Source organism: Athene noctua, chromosome 10 (genome assembly GCF_965140245.1).
Source record: "Athene noctua chromosome 10, bAthNoc1.hap1.1, whole genome shotgun sequence".
NCBI classification, from domain to species: Eukaryota; Metazoa; Chordata; class Aves; order Strigiformes; family Strigidae; genus Athene; species Athene noctua.
In genome coordinates this window covers 20,060,381-20,082,115 of record NC_134046.1, presented here as the reverse complement: position 1 = coordinate 20,082,115, position 21,735 = coordinate 20,060,381, and the positions used below count along the sequence as shown (strand labels likewise).

Here is a 21,735-nt window from a genome sequence, read left to right as displayed (position 1 = left end):
TAGACCACCTGTGGCAGAAGATGCCCAGTGGAGGGTCCCCATGTGCCGAGCCACCGCGCCGAGCCGGTGCTGGGGCAGCCTGGGCAGGGCAGCGCAGGGCTCCCTGAGCACAGCACGCCTCATCCGCAGCACGCTGCCTTATTTTAGCAGGCAGAGCAGATGGCAGTGGGATGATAAGAAGGCAAGGCAGAAGCGAAGAGAAGCCTTTCGAAATAAAGCCCCATGCTCTGCTGAGAGGGTTTGGTGCATTTTGATGGTGGTAGCCAGGATGAGCTTTGAGACAGCTCAAGGGTTTGCTGGTGGGGGACCTACAGCCACAGAGAGCAGAGATGGGGAGAAGCCTGCCCTGGTTCCCAAATACTGCTTGGCAGGGACGGCTGGTGTTGGCTCAGCATGGCCTCGGAGAGGCACAAACAGAACTGAAATAATCCTCAGCAAAGGGAGGCGGAGCCCTTGCAGAAGCTTTCAGCTCTGGCAAGAAGTTGCCTGGGCTCCACCACCTCCTGCCCACAGGACTGGGGGGAGCTGGGACCGTTCCATTCCCCAATGCCACCGTGGGTTTCTGCATGGCTGAGCCTGAACATCTCTCAGGGCTGCCACCCAGGATCTTCCCTGCCTGAAACACAGAGTGCCCTGGTTTCTCCTCCTCTCTGAGCCCCCGTATAGCCAGGGACCATGACAGCAGCATGCAGGAACTGGTCTAGCAGTGGTTGTCTTGAGCTCAGACTCCACGGCACGTTGAGAAGATGGTTTGTGCAGCCCCATGCTCAGTGCCAGGCAGCAGCACAGCCCCCTTGCACCCCAGAAACCACACTTCGTCAGCCTGGCTACCAGGATGCTCGGGGAGATGGTGCCAAAGGCTTTGCAAGGCTTTGCCCAGTTCCATGTTCACCATGACCGGCAGGATAAAGCACTGTGGGGCAGGGCAGTGGAGCCCGCAATAACCATGGCCGTATCCTCCCGGATCTCAGCATCTGCCTTGCCCTCCCACACAGAAAATATAACTCCAGCAGCTGCGTCTTTAAAATTGTTTCTCTTCCAAACGCCCTGGAAAGTTGTTTAAGTTGCAAAGTATTACCTGGGGCTTTCGCATCAGGTTCTTAATTAGCTGAAACGATTTGCTTTGTCGGGGAATGTTTCCAGGAGCTCCTAAACAGCTTTTAGTATCAGCTCTAGGAACAGCCTCAGAAAGGAAAAGCATTTCTTCTGGGTGGTGAGTCGAGCACTGGGCTACACCTCTGCCTGCCTCCAGCGAATTTCTTTCCACCACACAAAGAAGTTAGGCAATTTTTAACAGTAAGTTTCATGTTCCGTTCCACAAGTGCAGAAGAGTCCCCAGGCTGAGCTTTGCAAGCTGCTATTTCCCTGGGTGCCCAAAGCACAGGCAGTGGGATGTTTTACTCTTGGCTCCCCAGCATCGCCCTTACTGGGAATTTCAGCTCCCCGCTGCAGGCAGGTGCTTGCAGGGGGAAGAGCACCTGTGTTTGGCTGTGACTGCACCTGAAAGAGCAGGTGACTTCGGATCACACTGGGAATACAAAACAAACACCACTTAGTTTGCAAACAATCTTTTTACCTACCCAAAAGGAGGACTTTTTGGTGCAGTGAAGAGCACTTTGGGTTGCTTACTTATAATTGCTCATTTTGCATACTTTCTAGATCTCACTTCTCTAGATGCCATTTCAGGCAACATATTTAGAAACTCTTGGCAAAGTACAAAATAATAAATAATCTTGGATGTCCTTTTCTGAGAGTGCAGGCACATCAGCTCCCGTTCAGAGAAGCGAATCAGTCTCCTGAGGGTACAGCAAAGCTGAGGCTACACTTCCTCTTCAAACTTTCATTTTGAGTCCCATTTCTCATCCAGTTTCTTATGCCTGGCTGGGATCACCTTTAAAATTTGGGGGATTTTAAACTAAAATTAATTGGGTGGCAGAGCAGCCACATTGTTGCCACTTGCAGGCGGCACCCCTTGTCATTGCCCCATGATGCTGGAGGCAAGAGACCCCAAGCAGAGGTGTAGGGGGCACAGGACAAAGAAAGGTGCTGGCATCCCCTCTGCACCCGTGCTGGGAGATGGAGAAGTTTCCCAGCTATAACCAGATCTAGCTGAATTAGGGAGAAAAGGATAACGGGGTAAGATCAAGGAACTCCAGAAAAATTATTCTAGCAAATTGCCAAATAACCCCACAGATAATTTGGATGTGACAAAACCTTGAATCTGCTGTTTCATCAACAAACAGTCCACAATGCACCAAACACTGAAGGAGAATGTTACCCAAATGTACATATGTTAGCCCATTATATAGCTAGCAGGCCTAAGAGAAGCCAAACAATGGCAAAAGCTCTCCCCAGGGTGGTTATTTTCTGCTCTTTGGTGCTGGTGTTTGCACAACAGGAAAATTTTACAAAAATACCGTTTGTAATAGAGCAATCAATATCCTTAGAGGCAAGCTTCTGGAGGCACAGGAGCCCTCCTCAGCCCAGCCCCCAGCACCCTCCTCCTCTTTGTGAGCTTCCTAAAGGACATTTCCCCAAAATTCCCCATTTTCTCAGCGAATGATCGCACCTTTGATGGAACGTTTTATCCCCTGGGGCTTCTAAATATTGCCTACACAATCAGACTCTTCTCCAATGTACCCTGGGTTAACTTCATTTATTTATGCCTAAGGCCAGCGCAGGGGCAAGGTGAGCGTGCGGGAAGGAAGAGCAGCTGCTCGTCCCCACAGAGTCACATTTCGGCCTAGGGGGAGGTGGGACATGCCCCTTGTGCCGGGAGCAGCCATGCCCACGAGGCCATTGCAGGTGCCAGCAACGCGGCTCTGCGCCCAGCGCAGCTCCTGGCAGGGCTCCCCGAGCTCCAGCACGGCCACCACAGTAGAGATGTCACCACCGTTTTGAGCATCGGTCCTCATGGTGCCAGAAATAACTGGTAGCAAAGGCAGAGGCAAGAGAAGAGATGGGGACTCCCCTGGCCCCAAAGACAGGCACTGGCTTGCAAGTCACGAAGCACTTCAAACACACAGCAGCGCAAGCTCTGGACAAACCCTTCCACCTGCTTGTGGGAACAGAAAGTGGATAAAAATCAAAGATGGAAAAGAGTGTAATTGTTGCTGGATCAAGCATGAGCATCTATGTTAATGCCTCGGCTTATAATTACAATCACTTACGTTAATAACTGCACCTCCTAGCTAATCCTCCTACACTTCTGATTATTGGAAAGAAGCTGGTTTACAGCCTTACATGAAAAATGAGACTATGGAAGCATCAGGCTTTATAAGAAATCGTGTATCAGCACCAAGGAAGCTGCAGCATGGCTTTCGGTCTGCCCAACAGAGCAGCTGCTGCTAGGCACATTTTATAGTAAAAAAGAGACACGTAGGAAAACGAAGCTGTTTCAATTTAAAGGTCAGGGGCAGAGATGATGTTCTGCACTGAACACGTTCACTGAAAAGAATGGGGAGTGGAAAATACAGGGACGTGTCTTTCCCTCTTCCGTTCTGTGAATAAAACACACGCATTGGAAGGCAGGGTCCACAAGACTGAGGAACCCAGATGCTGTGACGGCAGGCAAGCAAAGGCTTTTAAGGAGAGATGAAGAGGCAGATGAACCCTGTGGGGGTTCAAAGCACCTGTAAAGGTTTGGTACCCAACTCCTCTGCACATCAGGATGCAGGTCCCTGGGAGCCATCCCAAAAAAGGTCCTTTGGGAGAGCAGAAAATAAGTGTAAATAAATATTAAAACCACAACAGTTTCTAGTGTCTGGGGTTTTGCCAGTCAGCACCTGCTCTGAGGGGCCACATGGGCACCCGGCTTCTGCAAGGATCTCACATCTCCAGAAATCAAACTGTCCCTGTGAAACATTTCCCTCTCAAGTTAAGTGGCAAATGTCAACCAAAAAGGCGTTTAACCATGTTTTTTCAGTCAGTTCCTGACCCTTCCATCTGCAAAATCATTCAAAAGGTGGCTGTGAGGTGACCATGCACCACGCTAATATGTCCACCACCAAGACTAAAAATCAGCCTGCATAATATAGGAATGAAACATCGCTCAAAATCTACATTCAGAGACCTGCACGAGCTCAGAGTCTCAAGGAAAGAGCTTGGTTTTATTTTCTATTTCACTTTTGCATTTATTTTTGCTGAAGGCTGGTACTATTCACCTTCCCCAGCTCATCAGCCCAGCAACCAGGCCAGGAGGAAGAGGAAGCAGACAGCCACTTGGTGCACCCCTTGATCCATTCAGCTCTTTGGCTTTTAACATGCTGTGAGGTTTTTTTTTTTGAAATAAAAGGTTGAAGTGCCCTGGTTCATCACTGTTTTCTCCTTGCTGCTGCCTGCATTGCCTGGTGAGAGGATCACCATGTGCAGGGCACATTGCACCAGAGCTCTGGTGGCAGCGCAGAACCCCAGTTCCCCAACAATATTAATTATACAAGGCTTCCCTTTCAATTGGGGAGAAAAGCCTTGTTTCAGCTTTTCTCCCAGACCAAAGTTTACACTGTGATGCAGGGAGACTCAAGGAGAGGGATGGTGCTGGCGAGGGCTCAGCTATTCATCCTGCACCTCAAGGCAGTACCACCACCCTGACAGGCTCAGGCTGCAGCCCTTCTGCAAAGCCCCATGGCCATTTAATGGAGAAAGAAAATGAGCATCCTGCTGGCTGACTCCCAAGCGTTCACTTGTAACCATGCTGATAGTGCCATTTCTTTGCATAGTGCCATTTCTTTGCATAGATTCTCTTCTTTGCCCAGCAGCGTTTTCAACAGAACTCCCTGTACTTCTCTGGAGATAGGATTTTACAGTCCTTACCTCGCGTGGCTCACCCCAACACATGTGGAAAAATAGGGCACCCCAGCACACAGCAAGGACTGAATGCTGAACTACACAGTATGTGAAACATTATTAAACCAGGGTGAAACTCCACAGTGGTTGAGTTGTAGATACCATAAAAATGTCTTTCAGGTCCTGTTGGCCCTTGGAGAAGGGTGTCGCCTTCAGTGACAAGCACGTGCTGATGAAGGCTTGGGCTCACTTCAGCAGCACAGTATCAACATGCCTCCAGTGCCAGGAGGCTGCACGTGGGCTTGCCCTGACCTTGGGCTTTACCCACAACGGGTTTGACATGGAAGGAGGGAATTGATACAAGAGCCTGGCCTGAGCTAGCAATGCCCACCCCAACACATGCACATCCAGCTGGCAATCCATCAGCATCCCCACTGGCTTCTTCCCCAGCATGCCCACACACTTCATCAGCAGCTCCTTTCCTCACACTAATTTTGTTCCGTGGACCTTTACAGATGTTAAAGACTGTGGGAGATGACTGCAAAATGCCACTGGGTTCACTAGGAGAAGCAGTGCTGCTTTGGAAGGCAGATCAACACCAACAAAGTCAGTCTGAGAAGTTCCCATCACAGCTGGAAAATCATCTCCATTGCAGCCCAGCCCTGAAGCTGCCTCCCCCTCAACCCACTCACTAAGTCAGTGTTACAAAGCCAATTAAATGCTCGATTAAGTGTCCCAACATGTTCCCAAATAAAGTACTAACATGGCATGTTATAAGAAAAAAAAAAAAAAGAAGAAAGCTCCAGGTTGTATAATGGCTTGTGAGCACACCAGAATAATCTGTGCCTGCTCCCAGCGGATGGAAAAAGGAGCTGAACAGCCAAATCCCCTCACCATCTCCAACAAAGAGCTGTTTCTCTCTCTGCCCACCACACCTTCAGACCAAGGCTCTGATTTACATGGTCCTACCATCCTTGCTGTCTGTGGCTGGCACCGGGATGGTGTGACTCCACTGTCAGTCCGCACGGTGCTGCTCAGAGCATGCTGCTCCAAAGGTCCCCTCCAACCTGATCCCCTTCACAGACATCTTGTCCTCATAAGAGCAGTGTCTGCCACATGTAGATGTACTCCATCTCCACCAGCAGGCCCCGCTGTGGGCAGGGGAGAGATCTCATGACACAGGAGCCAATGCACCCATGGAGCAGCCTGGATTCAGGAGTCAGGGCCTTTGGCCCGTCCTACCACATCCTACCAGCCCCCAACAAGTCATCCCACCAAGCTGAGCATCACAGACGCGATCCAAGTGACACCACCCCTAAAGCAGTAGTCTCTAATCCTATATAGCATGTTTGGAGGCCACTGAGCATCCCCAGCCTGCTTTGATCTCACCACCACCTCTCCTGTGGCAGAGACGATGATAACCTACAATGATGGGTGCCGGTTACTGTGCTGGGGATTGATCCTGAGGGTCTTTATCCACTGATCATTCAATACAAGATGCAGCAGGAGCAAGAACAAGGATCCAGGCTGAGATCCCTCCTGCTGAGAGCCCCCACACCTCCCCTCTAATGTCACACTTCTCCCCTGCTTTCCTCCAGCATCTCAGGATCTTTACTGCATCTGGCATACTTTTGGGAAGATGCCACAGGAACCTCTTGCTTTGCCCCCATGCCAGCTGTGTGCCTGAACAAGGTGTCCACTGAGGTCTGCATCAACCCCCTGCAAGAGGGGCTCATCTGACGAGTTACAAGGGCATCTCTTGGGTTGGTCCTGCAGTGGATGTCAGTGACACTGCTCAAATCAGCAGAGGCACACAGGGCTCCTTGAGGCACAGGGCTCCACAGCTGCCCCACCAGCACAGCTGCTGGGTCTCACTTGAAGAGCAAGAGCAGAAAAATCCTGTGCTAGAACCAGGTATACTTGAATGAACTGGGTTGTTGGGTTGTTTGGGTTTTTTTATTGCTCTCCAGCACTTATTTATAAAGCCCTTTCTGAAATCCATAAAACACTATGGCAGCTTTAGCTTGTCCTGCTTCCTCTCTGTGCTTCTACTTTGCCTATTTTTGCTGCCTTCAACCTTTCATGTGTACAACAGTAACACTTTTCAAAGGTGCTCAAGGTCAAGAAAGTCCCTAACAAGGTGTGTTAGGGCAGTTATTGATCTTACCTCAGTGTTTCCCAGAGCAGCTCTGAACTGTGAAACCTCAGTCAGGAGATGGAAAGATACTCAGGCCCTTCCCAGGCTGGTGAATTTTAAAATTCATGACACCCAACTCGTAAGAATATCAAAACCTCTTGCAGCGATAGCCCTATATGTCTGTCTGCACGTCCCTGCTGCAAGGTCGCAGTCCCCTCTATCTACTCGAGGACAGCTCGGGCAGGTCTCTAAAGGATGAGTCTGTTCTACAAAAGTTTCATGAACAGAATACTATCATCCCTTAGAAGCATATTTGTAACACCTATCGAAATAAATGCTGAAAAAAGCAAAGCTTAGCAGGTGACGAGCTGGCATGAAGACCTATCCACGTTATACGGGCAAAAAGTGTTTCCCTAAACTATTCTTTAGCGCTTCCTAGGAAACAGCATGATAAATACTGGAGAGATGAAGTTTCACCATCAGCGGAGCCAGAGCAGCCCCCGGCTTCCCCAGGACTTGCAGGCACCACCTCGTGCCCTCCCCCCCCGCACTGCTCACTACCTTCTGCAGGAGCAACAAGCAGTGGTAATGGCAGTGAGCAATGCTGCTATAATTCATGGCAAAACACTGGGTCTTGCAGATTTGCTCGCAGCACCCTCTTAGAGAATATTGGCCCGTGGGTGTTGTTCACCCCAGCTGGTTGTTGGGAGCAGACTGGGCAGCAGCTGGCACATGGGGGCTGTAAGACGATGCAGCGGTGTGGGCAGGCACCCAGCCTGCAGCGAGGTGGTGGCTCCTGTACTTACGGGCTCTTGAGGAGGACACCTATGGTGGAGACTCAGGTATGACGTCTGCCCTCATACCCACCTGACATCCAGCACCACGGGCTGGCCCACAGCAGCAATACTGACACCCTGAAAGCTAAAGGGCTGCCTGACTTAAGCCCAAATCATCTTTGCACTGCCTGCTCCATGGTAAGCACTCAGGCTTTGCTCTTGACATACCCTCTGGCCTTCCCAGCAAAGTAGCTCAGGAGAACATGTTGGCACTGCCAGCCCAGGCAGCTTGCTAGCCCAGGAGCACAGCAATATGACAGTCAGTGGCTCCAAGTCCTAAGGCACAGCAAATACGCTCTGGAAAGCCAGCCTGGCATCAGGGAAGCATCATTCATTTCAAATACATCTTCATTTAGAAATGAGGAAGGCAGAAATCCCTTACCTCGCTCAGCCACTGTCACCCCTCTGAATATATAGTTTGGTTTTATGAACCATTGAAAACAATCTGCAGGCACGGGCAGCAGCTTCCTCCAAAGCATTAATCAGCAGGGTTCACACAGGGCCAACATTTGTCCGTTAATAATATAATTGCATCTAAAGGAGGAAAGGAATCTGGAGCTCTGGGGTTTTTTTCTGATTAAAGAAAGGAACAGCAGTTCTTAAGATAATTTTCTAAGTGGCCAGAAGCTGAGAGCAGGCTCAGCAAGGCAAAGCCCAGCATCTGGACTAGTCCTAGAACCCCCCAAAGACATGACCAGCAGAAGACAAGGGTCTACAGCAGACACAGAGGTAACATCTAATGGGGTTCTGCAGAAAAAACAGCAGCGGGGTCCAGAGGGGCTGCCACAGCAACAGAAATCACCTGGGTGGGACACGTGTGCATAGTGTGCCTCACCCACCTGGTGGGACTCCACTCTTAACTCTGACTATTCTGTCGGGTTACACATCACCGCTGACCCCCAGCCCCACTTCAGCCCCCTGTGGTTGCAGGAGCAGCCAGCGGGGAGCCCGGCACTGCCCAGCCCAGCAGCAGTAGCTGGCTTAATTACAGCAGGTTAAGCAGCACAAAAAACTCCTGAGTCACAGCAAGATGTTAATTACCAATCCATAAAGGGATTTGAGGGCTCAGGCTGGCAAAGTTGACTTCATCTTGCGCTGTCATAAGCTGCGCTCTCCATTTGACTTAAGTTTATGTGACTGACCTGAATATTTATACCCCTGGGGCTGGGGTACTTAAACATCATGATTTCTACACAAAAAATTCAGGAGAAACTTAGCAATTGCTGCACTCCATGGCCTGCATCTCTGGCTACCTCTTCCTCTTGCACAGAACTCCAGGGTTTAACCCCTTGCCCACTCTTCAGCGGGGCATCTCACTGCTCCTCCTGTACCTGGAGCAGGGACCTGGTCGTCTCAGCATCCCGACAAGCCCTGGGGACCCTGCCAAGCTGTCATCTCAGGATGCCCAATTCCAGGGAAAACAGCCTTAAAGGGGTGACTGGCAACAGCTGCTCACTGCTACATCAGGGGCCACAGAGTGTGTCTGTTGCTACTCTTCAGCCCTCTGAGCATGGTAGGAATAACAGGACCCAGATTCCTATGGAAAAATGATTCGTGCAAACTTTAAGTGCCTGTCCCTGCTTGTCACCTGCCCGCCCCATGACCACATGCAGGTAGGTGGCTCTTTGGGAAGGGTTTCAAGCATCACCAGAGGAAGGACACAGGGCTCTCTGGGGCAGCAAGCTGCTGGACCCCCAACACAGGCACTGCCTGCACTCCAGAGGGCAGGAGGCAGGTGTTTAAGGCACCTATATCCTGCTTTTCCCCCTGGAAGGAGGTGGTGAGGGTCTCCAAGAGCCATGCATGGCCCCTGATGCCAGACCGGGGCTCAGATTTCTGCCCAGGACAGCACTGAGCTGGAGGCACTCTCTTAACCCAGTTAATCCTCTTTGGCCAGGAGCTACTGGCTAATTATATTCCCAGCAAGAGCACGGACCCTCGGGAAGGGGACAGGGAGGCATGGCACACCAGGCTCAAACAAGGCCTCGTGGCTGCCAGCTCCCACCTGCAGTGAGGGCAGGCGAGGCTGGAGCCCAATGCTCCTCTCTGATCACTTTTTCCCTAATCTATGTGCTGACATCAAAATAATTCCATCACAAAACCTTTCTTCAGCCCCACTTCTCTAACCCATCCTCTGGTTGCCAGCAGCGACACCGTGATCTTTACAAAGCCTGACCTCACAGGGTTTTTTTCCATCTAATTGAACTCCCTTTTTCACAGCCGTTCCTTCCTGCAACCAAGCACAGGAACCACCGCAGTTGCTTCTGCAAGTAGGACAGGCTCGGCCCCTTCCTTAGCGTCAGCACCGAGAACCCGAGCAGTGCAGCATCATACCCTGAGGAGATGTTCCGCTCGGGGCCCAATTTTGCCCAGCAGGAGGGCTTAGAGCGTGATGGAAAGAGAAGCCCAGGGCTTTCCAGACAATACTTGATGCGGTGATTCACAAGCTCTTTGCAAGAAATCAATCTGAACAGGCTTGTTTGTACCTGGCTGCAGGTACAAGGGGAGCACCAGAAGGGGAACATGTCCCACGAAGGACTCAAGTGAACGCCGCTCCTGCATTTTGCTGACTTGCAATATTGCATCCAGGATAATGGATGATATGCATATAATAAGGAACCTAACATCATTGACTAGTGAGACCAGAGAGATGCAGCAGCATGCCAATGACAATACGAGTGTTATAAAGAGAAGGATGCTTTTTACAATGTGTGGGGAAAGCAAGAAAACAAATGCAATTTTAGGATCTGGATGTGGTATGGCGAGTACCACAAAACAGTAAGAGGACCCTCCTGAGGGTAAGGCACCCGTTGGAGGTCACGGCCTGGCACCCAGGGGTCAGCAGTGTTCTTCAATGAAACTTGTCACCACTCCTGTTTCAGGCTGGTTAATTAGGCAAAGGGGCATCCTGCCATGCTTATTTAGTAACACAACATGCATAGTTCATTTGTTCCTTAATACAAAACCTCTGGAGTCAATTGGGGTCAATCAGGGTTACCGGGAGAGCATTCTGCAAGCACAGGGCAATCACGCTGCAAGCCAGCTCTTGCCAGATCACTTGCTCTCACAGCAAACTGCCATAAACTGGTGTGATTTCTGAAAGCCCCAGTGAAACAGCCCAGCACTTGCTCTTCCTGCAACAGAAACCTCTTTCCTGCCTACATGTCACCAGGCTGAGGCTGTAGGGAATTTGGGAGAGCCCCAAAGTGCCAACTCTGACTTGGTGGGAACAGCTCATGGTGCTGTTCCCAGGAGCCAGCTCCTGGAGGAGGTGTGATGAGGTGGGAGGAAGCTCCAGGCACCTGTACTTCTGGTAATTCACATAAACAACTTATTTAAAGCTGGGTAACATGTATCATGGCAAGAAAGTAAAAGAAGCGGAGGTCAGGCACACTTTTGGGCTTCCTCTCTCTGCTGGTCATCCACCGCTTCCAGAGCCATGGGTCACCACAACCCACACACTTCTGGGATGTGCTGCCAAAATGCCACGCTTATACCTGAACTCTTCAAGTGCCCTAGTCTTCTAGTACTCACCATCACCTTCTGACCATGCCCGCCAAGACCCAGGGCCAAAGGAAAGCCAAGCCTTGACGGTGGATCTCGTGGGAGCTCTAGGCTTGGAGGCACTACTGCTCATAGGTGGGATGCTCTTGATTCACCTGGACCGGACTACATGAACACTCAGCCCACGGCAGTGCAAAGACAATGAGGGAAGTGCAAGTCTCACTTTTCTTTTTGGTGGCTTGGCACCTACGCAACTCAGCCGGTGAGTCCACAGAAGAAGAACACTTTTAGTATTTTCTTCCCTTTTGATAGGTTTGAGTGCACTTGGCTGAATGAAGTGCTGGGGAGGAGGCAGCTACTTGGATATGTCCCCAGGCGGCTGCACAGGGTGGGAGGGGACGGCAGGGACCCAGAGCCTCTAACTCCATCTTTAGATCAGGAGTGGGATGGGGATGAAAATACCATGGGTAAATAATAACACATCTTTCCAAGGAAATCAGAAGTTTCAGGGGGCTGCAATAGGGGCAAAAGCCTTCCCTGCTTTCTGCATTTCACTCTCAATTTTCTTCTCCCCATAACAGTGATCATCAGAAAGCAACACCTCCTGTAACCCCCGCTGCTGCTGAGAGTGGCTCAGAGGTTTGCCCAGTTGCCCCTCCCGATACTGTGTGTCCAGCTAGTTGAGACCTGTCACATCCCACTGGCCGCCCATTCACACGGCAGAAACACACACAGATGTGCAGCAGGAGGTCTGCTTCCAGCAGCGTGCAACAGCCTAACACGGTCTCACCTCCGCCAGCAGGCTAGTACATCTCATGGGGTCCTGCCCTCCCTGCAGAAGGATGCACCTTCTCCATAACTCCCCAACTCCTTCCCAAAGATCTGCTTTGGACACATCCTCCCTCCAAGATCCACCTCAGCCACTTGCAGGGCCTATTCCTCAACAGCCATGATGAATTTGGAAGTCAGCACATGCTAAAGCACTAGGTTTAGTAGGTGTTAGGATGATCTCCACCCTCCGCATTATGCATGATGCCACCAAGGAGCCAGGGTTCCCAGGGAAGCAGTGCTGCCAATGTGCCCTCTGGCTGCCATCGTACTACTGGGCTCATCCAGCCCCCCAACAAATACCAGTTTTGGTTTGACTGGTGCTTCCCATCGAACTGCGACAGCCCACACCAATATAGGGAGAGCAGTCTGCCTCAGCACAAGTTCATTTGTTCCTTCCTGCCAGTGGAGATGACCTAGGTGTCCTGCTTAAGGATGTAAACATTACTTAGGGATTTTTCCCCTCCCGGGATGGTTACATAATTTTGCTATGGAACTATAATCATGTGCAGTCCATCAACAACACTGTGACAGAGCCTCAACAGCTTGCAACTTTATTTGCAGAAAATGCATTCTATCAGCACTGTTTTGCTGCAAAACTCCATCCTTCTTCCAAAAACCAGGCCACTGTGGCCCAAGCCCTCTCCCTCCCTGTGACTCACACCACTTGAAGCTGGGGGTGAAGGCTTTGTCCAGGCTCCAGTGGCACATGCAGAGTGTTCTGCCTGTCTCACCTGCAGCTCACACTGCTCTGCACATACCAGACCAGGGCTCAGATCTCCTTATTAGTCTTCACACAACTTCCAAGGGGAGCTTACAATCGAGGTCCTAATTCATAAAGCAATTAATGGATCAAGCCTCACTACTTCAAAGAGTGAGTTCTGGTATTTGCCTGAATCTCAGGGCTTGGGACAAGCTCATGTGAGCTGCAGGCAAAAAGAGGATCAGACTACAGACTAATTTCCTCAGAAGATCAAGCAAAACTAAAGTCCGACTGTGTTAACAGATCTTGCAATGTTTTCCTTTCCTCAGAAAGTTTTTGTTAAGAACATTCACAGCTCAAGTGCTGCATTTCTTCCTCAACTCTTAAAACAATTAAATCCCATAAATCAACCCATCCATTCCAAGCCAGATAATGATTCTGTGTAAAGGGAAACAAAACCCAAGACACCACAAAACCCAGGTGAGACCTTGCTGTGGGTCTTCACTCTGTGAGAAGGCATGTGGGTATCACAGTAACGAGCAGCAGCAAGAAACCCTAAGACTGGCATACGTGCAAGGGTGAGCTTGCCAAGGGTGTCTGAAGGCATTTACTCAAAGCTGAGGGAGTCAAGACAGAGCCCATCCTTCAAAATCTGAAATTTAATGCCAGGTGTCAGCTGGTGACCCTGGAAACAAGCACTGGGGAGAGGTCACCTTTCCGTGGTACCTGCAGAGCACACCACATTATCAGGTACAACCAACCCCAAATTAATTCTCTAATTAATTATTTAACAATCCAAGGCCACGGGGAGCACATTAAAGCCATTTCACCAACCCACAAGCTTTCTGAAGTCTGGAAACACATTGTTGCCCAAGGGCAGACCAATATGGGGCTTCAGCCCTACCGAAGGGACTAAACAACCTGGACACCTTTTTTTCTCACCCAAGCACTCAGGGTAGGACAGAAGCAGCAGTAGGAGCAACAAGAAGAGCATTTCCGTTGAAAATAGCATTATGTACCAGGAGGCAGCTATCTAACCTCCAATGCATGCTGAGCACCGCCCCAGCAGAGCGGTTCTCCTCCACCATGAACGTGACCATGAACAGCAGCAGCTTCAGGAAGAGAATTACTGGGTGTAATTGAAACTGCAGGGAGGAGCTAGGGATATAAAATGTAATTATGTGCCATGGAACGAAGCCAGGATTAGCAATCTTACTTCTAGTCATTTAAAGTTCCCATTAACTTTTCCATGCGCTGATGATATCATTTTGTGTCTTACTGGCTGTGAGACACAGCACTTCCAGAAGAAAGCCCTGGGCCTCCTCTTGTAAGGGTCTCAAATCAGGTGTAGAGGAGGGGGTGAGGGTCTAGACTTCAACAGAGGCCTTCTCCAAGGGTCTGGTATGTTTCTCTCCCTAGCTACCAAAACAGAAGGGGTGGGAGGATGCTCTAGCTGAGCCCTAGTTGCACCACTCTCCTCTCCAGGTGTCAGTCGCTAGAGTTGGCTAAGGTCCCTTTCTGGTGCTTGGGAAGATGATCTGGGTGGGCATCACAACAATTCAGAGACCTTCTCAGCTACAGCTAGTGAGACTGGGTGAACTTCAGACCACCTCAATCTCCCTTCTCCTCTCCTTACACTCCATCTCAGCAGGCTGCAAGACACCCAGCCAATTCACACCCAAACAGCATTGTGGATGTCTCCACACCCATCCTGTGCTCAGCCCATTCCCCTTCCCTGCACCCAGGCACAATGGAGCAGAGCCCCTGCTATCTGGAGAGGGCAGCAAACTCCAACGGGCTATTGCATGCCCTCAGCTGGTTTGAAATCCTCTTGCTGAGGTTCCACCACTTTCCCACCCCTACCATTTTCCTTGCACCCTCACCATCGGAGGATACAGGAGCTGCAGAAGGTCCTTCACTAGCCTCATCCCAAGCTTGGCCAAGGTGTCCATCCAAGGCACCAGGAGGATGATGCGTGTTGGTGACTCCAGCACCCGTACGACCTGTTTCTATTCCCTAACCCTTGGACACCTTTGGGGAGCAGTGGACACTGCTGGGGGTGCCCTGAACAACAGTCACGCCTTGCATGAAACCAGCATGAAATCGGTGTACACATATGAAATCCATGTCTTTGTCAAGAGGCGGAGGACCGTGGCCTCCAGCCTTCAGGCTTCTCCCAGCAGGTACTTGGATTCAACAGCTTCTTAAAGGCTTTTTTTAAACCTTTGAAGGGAAAAGCACAATCTTGTCTCCATTTTAAGTGAGGAGAGAGGACTGACCCTTGGGTCAGAAGGCACCCACCCCTGCCAGCCACCTTACCTCCACCAGGTGAGGCGTGGGGTTGAAGCCACACATGTTGCAGACCTGCTGCTGGCAGGTTGTGCAGGTGTTGTAGTTGGGGGGCTCACTGGAGCCCACGTTGATCTCCGCCTTGCAGAGGGGGCACAAGACCCTTGCTTTCGGCACTTCCTTTGGCTTGACGCCCTGCTCCGGCTTGCCTGGCTTCACGCCTGGTGCAGCACCAGCCCGGCCCTGTGCCCCCGGGGCTTTAGGACCAGCTTCTTTGCTGGCATCACTGAAGACGATTTTTGGAGGCACTTTGCCAGGAGACGGCTGGCTCGGAGTGGGAGCCTCTGGCTGGACAGACATGAGAGTGCTCGCCTGGGTCAGGAGAGATGCCCCAAAGCCAAAGAGTTTCCCTGTGAGCCCCTCCTGGGGCTGCTCTTGTGCTCCAGCCCCAGGGGCCGGGGCAGCAGGCTTTGCCCCAGCATCTCCTGTTGTCTTTCTCTGCTCAGAGGGGGAAGGCTTGGCTTGCTGATGCTGCGGGGAGGACCTGGCCGCCTCCTGAGGTTTTGGCTGGCCTTGGCTGTGCGGTTCCTTCTGCGGTGTCGCGGGGTGAGGTTTGGGTGGCTCGGACGGCAGGGTGCGGGGGGCTGGTGGGGATTTATCTGCACCTGGGGCCGGTGGGTGCTTGGCTGGGGAGTGTGAGGGGGATGGTGAAGGAGAGTGGAGCTGCTGCTGACTCTTGGAGCGAGGAGCAGTCGTCATGTCCATCCCCAGTGCCCGCTGCATCTGGCAGTTCAAGCACAACCATTCCTTCACCTGTAAGACAAAGAGAAGACATGGCCAGTGAGCAAACTACAGCCACCCACAGGCAGCCCCAGCACACCCTTAGGTTCCCCTAAACAAACCCTATGTAACTACAGCAACAAGCCACCAGTCCCTGAAAAACATTTTGGTACCACATTCTTCATGAAAAGCATCTCACAGTCAGGGTGAACAGACCCCATCTGTCACAGGTACCCATGGCACAACACGCCAGTGCATAAGCAAGCTTTAATTAGCATTGGTTGGCTTCCAAGGCTTCTGCTGTAAAGCTCCTGCTAGCCACAAGGCTCTGCCTGCAGGCAGCACTTTCTGTGCCTCTCCCAGCAGAGAGGGGGCCTTTCCAAGGTCTCCCAGCCTCACCACCTCCCTAAAGCCCATATTTTTTCCTCCTGCTTGGTGACCAGAGCTAGCATGGAAAGCAACCAGTGCCCCTCAGCCAGGAGCAGAGAGCTGGCAGGAGGTCCAGCACAGCTCTACGGAGCAATGCCACTACAATGCATGTGTACAACTGCAATGCTCCCCAGCACCGGCATACTGCCTGCTGCCACCAGGCACCTCCCAGAGGAAAAGCTGCCGTGACATGCCTGATGCTTCCCTGGAGCCAGCAGAGATGGATTTTCTGGAATTGATGTGACGGTTGTGATATCCCACCCAAAAATTGGGGACTGCAGCCCATAAGGGACAGCAGGGAGTGGGTTCTCCTCACACAATGCATCTGTGCTGCTGGGCAGGCAAAGCACTGGCTGGGGAGTAAATGGTTAATTTTCACTCTTGTCATGATGAACTTTTGGATGCAAATGAAAAATATAAAATGCTCCCTTGCTAAGTGGTGATAAATGAAAGACTTCCCCCCTCGAGAGATGTTCCTTGTGACACGCTAATGTCTGAATTAAGTTAATTAAAGAGGCTGTAGGAAAGCTGTGAGCTTTCCCATACGAGGAATCCCCAGGATGCTCAGCGGCTGTGCAAATATTAATATTTAGTATAGTCAGCAGGACAACCAGGTCTGCCTGCAAATGATTTTTCTGAGACAAGCAACTAAGGTGGCAAAAAGGACCAGAGCATTCCCAAAAACCAGAGCGGCCTCCAGGACAGGCAGTCCCAGAGCCCAGCATGGGCCACTGCAGGCGCAGCACCCAACAGGTCCCAGCGCCCGCGCTCTCCTGGGGCTGCGTGCACTGCATGAGACATGGATTTTCCTGTCTTTTGTTTCAGAAGCAGCCTCCTCATCCCCGTGTTAAGGGTCACCTCTAAGGCTCAGCTTAACCCCCACTGCAAAGACATTAAATGCCCCATTGTGTCACCCAGCCCAAGGTCTCGAGGTCTGTGTGGCCTTTTGGTCCTGCAACTGGAGGCACGGGTGCTACACAACTGATTCATAACTTGGCCATAGGGTTTTTCCCCCCTACACTCTAACCACAGCAACATTTTAACATTTTTCTGCTCACAGAAGCTGCCCACAGAGATGCAGTAGGGTGTTTCGGCAGGTGCTGTGATTGAACAGGATGGCAAGTCCCCGAGGGGGGAGGCAGATGTGCCCTGAGCCTCTCTTTACAGATCCCTTCCCCAGGACTCTCATAAAGCCTGGCTTTCAAATAATAAACTTTTTAAAATAGAGAAAATTCAGATCAATTGGGAAACATGGATTAAAATTAACAAAGGAGTGCATGAATAAACCTCCACGTGCCCACTATGCCCCTTCCATTCTCCACCCAGCATCTGGCTGGCTCAGCAGGTTGCAGAAAGCTCTGCATTGCCTTAGTCCCCAAAGCTCTTCCCATCACCTTACAAGGCTGGTTGCATGCCAGCTCTGTGCTCTTCTCAGCCTTCACTGTGCTTTGCGGAGCTCCCACGCCACTATCCTCACTAGCCTCTGCTTGGGTATTTCACTCAGAGCTGAGTGAAAAACAGCCTCAATTTTTGCCCAGCAATTTTGTGTTATATCGTTGTTTCTCCAAATGGGCCACATTATATTTAGTTCCTGAAAATATTGCTTTAGTTTTTATAATTTCTTATGGTCCTGCTGTCTCTCTTCTGACATACAGAATTCCTCACGTTATTTTTGCTTTCACACCCCCTGGAATTTCTTCCCACTATTCTATTTCAGGAGAGCATCTCCCAAAATCCTGTCAGCTTTGCCTGCCATCCCCATCAGCTTAAATTAAGGGAAAACCAATCCTTTCTATTCAGGTTCTCTCTCCCCACAAAGTTCCCCAGTATCTGAGAAATGCCAAGTCTTCCCTCTCCGCTTAATCTCCTGTCTCACACTTTAAGACCCTCGAGGTGAGGTGAAAACTGGGGCAAGAAATCTTCCCAGACCTGCCGTCAGTGCTGTTTGCATATTGATTTTAAGGGTCCATGACCACAAGGTACACAGCAAAGGACATGCTCCAAACTCCTGGTTTTGTATAGTCTGTATTTAATATAGCCTGGCACAAGATTTAGCTTATTTTCTGGAATAGGAAAAATACTTTGCCACTCTCCTGCATAAACTTCCAAACAATCAAACAAAATATTGAGGGAATTCAATTGATTGCTCTCAACTGTCTGCCAGCTTTAACGAGGAGCAAGCGTTGCTGGTGAATACTGAACAGCTCACAGCTCCAGCTTTGCTGGTTCACCCCCTGCCCGCACCACGCACAGTGCCTGCTTTGTCCCTGGCCAAGGCTCGTGCAGAAGAGCTGCTCCCCGGGCACCAGGAGGTGCCATCCCCGGGTCCCGCAGCCATGCAAGCTGCATGTGGCTCGTGGACAACCCTAACAGGATCTTCCTGAGCTCAGGGGCTGGGGAATACTGACTGAAGCTTTCTCACTTTCAACAATAAACCTGACTTATGCAGCCAAGCCAGAAAAAAGCCAGGGGGCTTTCAGATGGGGCAGAAACCATCAAATTGGACTCTGTGACTTGGTAAGCAACTGCTGAAGAACGTCTGTCCTGAGGAGCAGGAAAAGGCTGCAGGGAATATAGCGGGGTGGTGTGCTCCCAGAGTAAGCATTTGAAATGTAAATTTAGTTGGGATTATCACAAATTGCCTGACCAGCCTCTACAGATGCAACTGATGACACAATGTGGATTACACAGATCAAAGATGATTTAAAGGGTCCTGGAGGGAAAATAGTAAAGAGGAAGGTCCAAGTCATCTTGCCAAACATTCTTCCCCTAAGAAAGAGAAAGGAGGATGGAAAAGCCTGGGCGCAAATCTTTACTAATCTAAACCCTGAAAGTTTTGATGTGTTGGAGAACTGGGCAAATAAGACACAGAAATAGATGAAACAGTGGGGCTATTCAGTTGGCTTGCATTGCTGTCCTCTAAACGCTCTCATTTCTCGCCTGCAGACTCATCATGCAGGGGGAAGATACTCGGAAAACAGGAGAGAAATAGGGGGCAAGAATATGAAAAGAATAATTTATCCTACTACTTCTTCACCACTGCTAACAGCCTGGGTAACTAGCAGAATGAAATGTCTGTCAGTGAGAAAAGCCCAAGATTATTAAAAACTCTAGTTTCAGCTCACTTTGTAGGAATGCTGAAGTCACCATTATACCCTAAAATCAGGGGAAGTAAAACTGCACTGTCTTGAATAGCCTGAGACCAGCTGCTCAGAGCACGCTAACCTCCTTCACCCCAGAAAATCTGACCGGCAGAAATACTGAAAAATACAAAGAAAACGGCAATGTAGATAATAGCTCTGAAACCAAGCTGATGCCTCAATGAAGAGCAAATGAGGCTGGCTAAAAGCAAAGGTAGTTGCTGTGCAAAACAAAGGGCACCATTAGAAATATAAAATCAGCACACCAATGTGCTGAAATCTTCCAGAGCTTCAGCTCTTCAGAGCTCAGCAGACCAATGTCAACCAAGAAGCTGTGAAGTGCTTAAACAGTATGAAAACAAAGGAGCTTCGGGAAGTCTCTTGGGGAGCAGTAGGAAGGATTGATGAAGGGCATTAGGGACAAAGATCACATTAGAAAGGACAGGGGTCCATCACTGGGTGGAGATGGTAAAGCTGTTAATGAGACAGATATGGCAGACATGCTGTAATTACTGTCACTGAACATTTGGGAAGAAGCAGGATAACACTAATTATGAGGATGAAGCATTTCCAACCTATTAGCAATCGAGAAGAACATTCAACAACATCTACCAGCAGCAGAAGATATTTAAATTTGGCAGATATGAATAATTTTGCAGCCAAGAGATCTAAGAGAACTAAGAAAACTGCTGTGTGCTGATGTTCATTTTTAAGAGGAAATTTTAGAAGACTGGAAGAGTCTTCTGCTTGAATATCCAAGAAGGCACAGGTATGGCCTGAAGGGGACAGCTAGCCAGATGTCTGTCCAAGACAGAAAGACAGCACTGGATTCAGGCAGCAGAGAACCAAGGGGCATGCATATATGCCATCAACATGGTTTTAGGAAAAACAGGTCGTGGCAAGCAAACCTGGTTTTATTCTCTACACATTTGATATTAGTAATGCACAGAAGCAATATCCTTGGTGTCCAAAAGGTGTTTTGACCTCATAATGCATGACATGTTGACAAAAAAAAAAGGCACTATAAAATATCAATAGTGAATATGCTAAATGGATTTCAGACTAGTTACCCAGTTGGTCTAGGAGACAACAAAGATTCACCACTGCTGAAGTATCTCTCTAGTAAGGACTTCATCTCACTGTGGCTAACACCACTCACACACAGCAGATTTAGATAAAGTGATAAATATTGATGAAGACGAGTTTCTGCTTCCTAGCAAACCTGTGCTCACCCCATGCGGGAAGCCCGGAGCTAGAGGTAGGAGTGAGGAGATGGCTCAGCCTCCTCTTCCAGCACCAAGGGACTTCTTCCAGAGCCCTCAACAGTTCCACACCGACATTTCAAGGAAATTAGTAAAACACTGCAGGAGATATAGACCGGATCTGTAAGAGTGATTTCTAGGGATGCAGAAAATGTCTGAAATGAGAGAATTAAAGAGGTTGATCTTTTTCGTTTATCAAAGAAAAGATTAAGAAGTGACTTGATTACGATACAGCAGCACATTCAGGGGAAACAGTATCAGGTACTAAAAGGTTCTTAATTAGGCAGAAAAAGGCATAAAAAGAACTAATGACTGGAAATGGAAGCCAAATATATTAAGCATCACTTTTAACAGCAGATGTTTCTAACCATTAAAGCAAATTATATACATGCTGTTGGGCTCAGCAGAAGACTCAGAGAGGTAATGCTTGCAGGTCTTTCATCTATAGGGCATTTCATACCCACACTGATCTCAAAACCTTTGCAAGTTTGAACCATCCTGTCTTAACTGACATTTGGTAAGTCTGCATCCAACACCTGACTTGTCTCTGCCCCACATGCAGTGCCCAATGCACCCATGACCACCAGTCTTGCCCTTCCCACTGCAGACCTCTGCAATGTCACAGAATATTCCTCTAAATCCTCTCCCAAATGTGGTTATTCCCCAGTGCGTGGACGGGTCTGCAACTTGCAGCACTTGCGGGGTCACTGTTGCCAGATGTGCCTCCTCCTCTCAATGCTACCCTGCAGCTGTGAGCACTGACTATTTGCAACTCCTGTTAGGAATGAAAACTTTCCAATCAGTATTTCCTTAAAAAAATTGTAGGCAGGAACATACAAAGCATATGCTAGCTGCACTCAGGGCAGATTTAAACACCAATAAGAATTACAGATGAGCACATGCATGGCAGGCCAGATCCTGACCCTCTGCAGAGGAATGCAGTACAGGAGAGCAGTGGTTTGCACAGGTATATACGGGGGACTAAAAAGCATCCCTGGGTGCTGCAGCTTACCAATCCCTCAGGAAAAACACCAAGAAAAGC

At 49.7% G+C, this 21,735-nt stretch overlaps 1 protein-coding gene across 3 annotated transcripts in view; it reads right to left on the bottom strand.

Moving 5' to 3' along the window:
- The window catches only part of BSN (bassoon presynaptic cytomatrix protein), a 96,942-nt gene that overhangs the window by 31,565 nt on the left and 43,642 nt on the right, over nucleotides 1–21,735 (bottom strand). For all 3 annotated transcript variants that reach the window (XM_074914672.1, XM_074914674.1, XM_074914673.1), the window contains one exon: nucleotides 15,113–15,895. In XM_074914672.1, coding sequence (XP_074770773.1) covers nucleotides 15,113–15,895 — 783 coding nt within the window. The remainder of the gene's footprint in view (nucleotides 1–15,112; nucleotides 15,896–21,735) is intronic.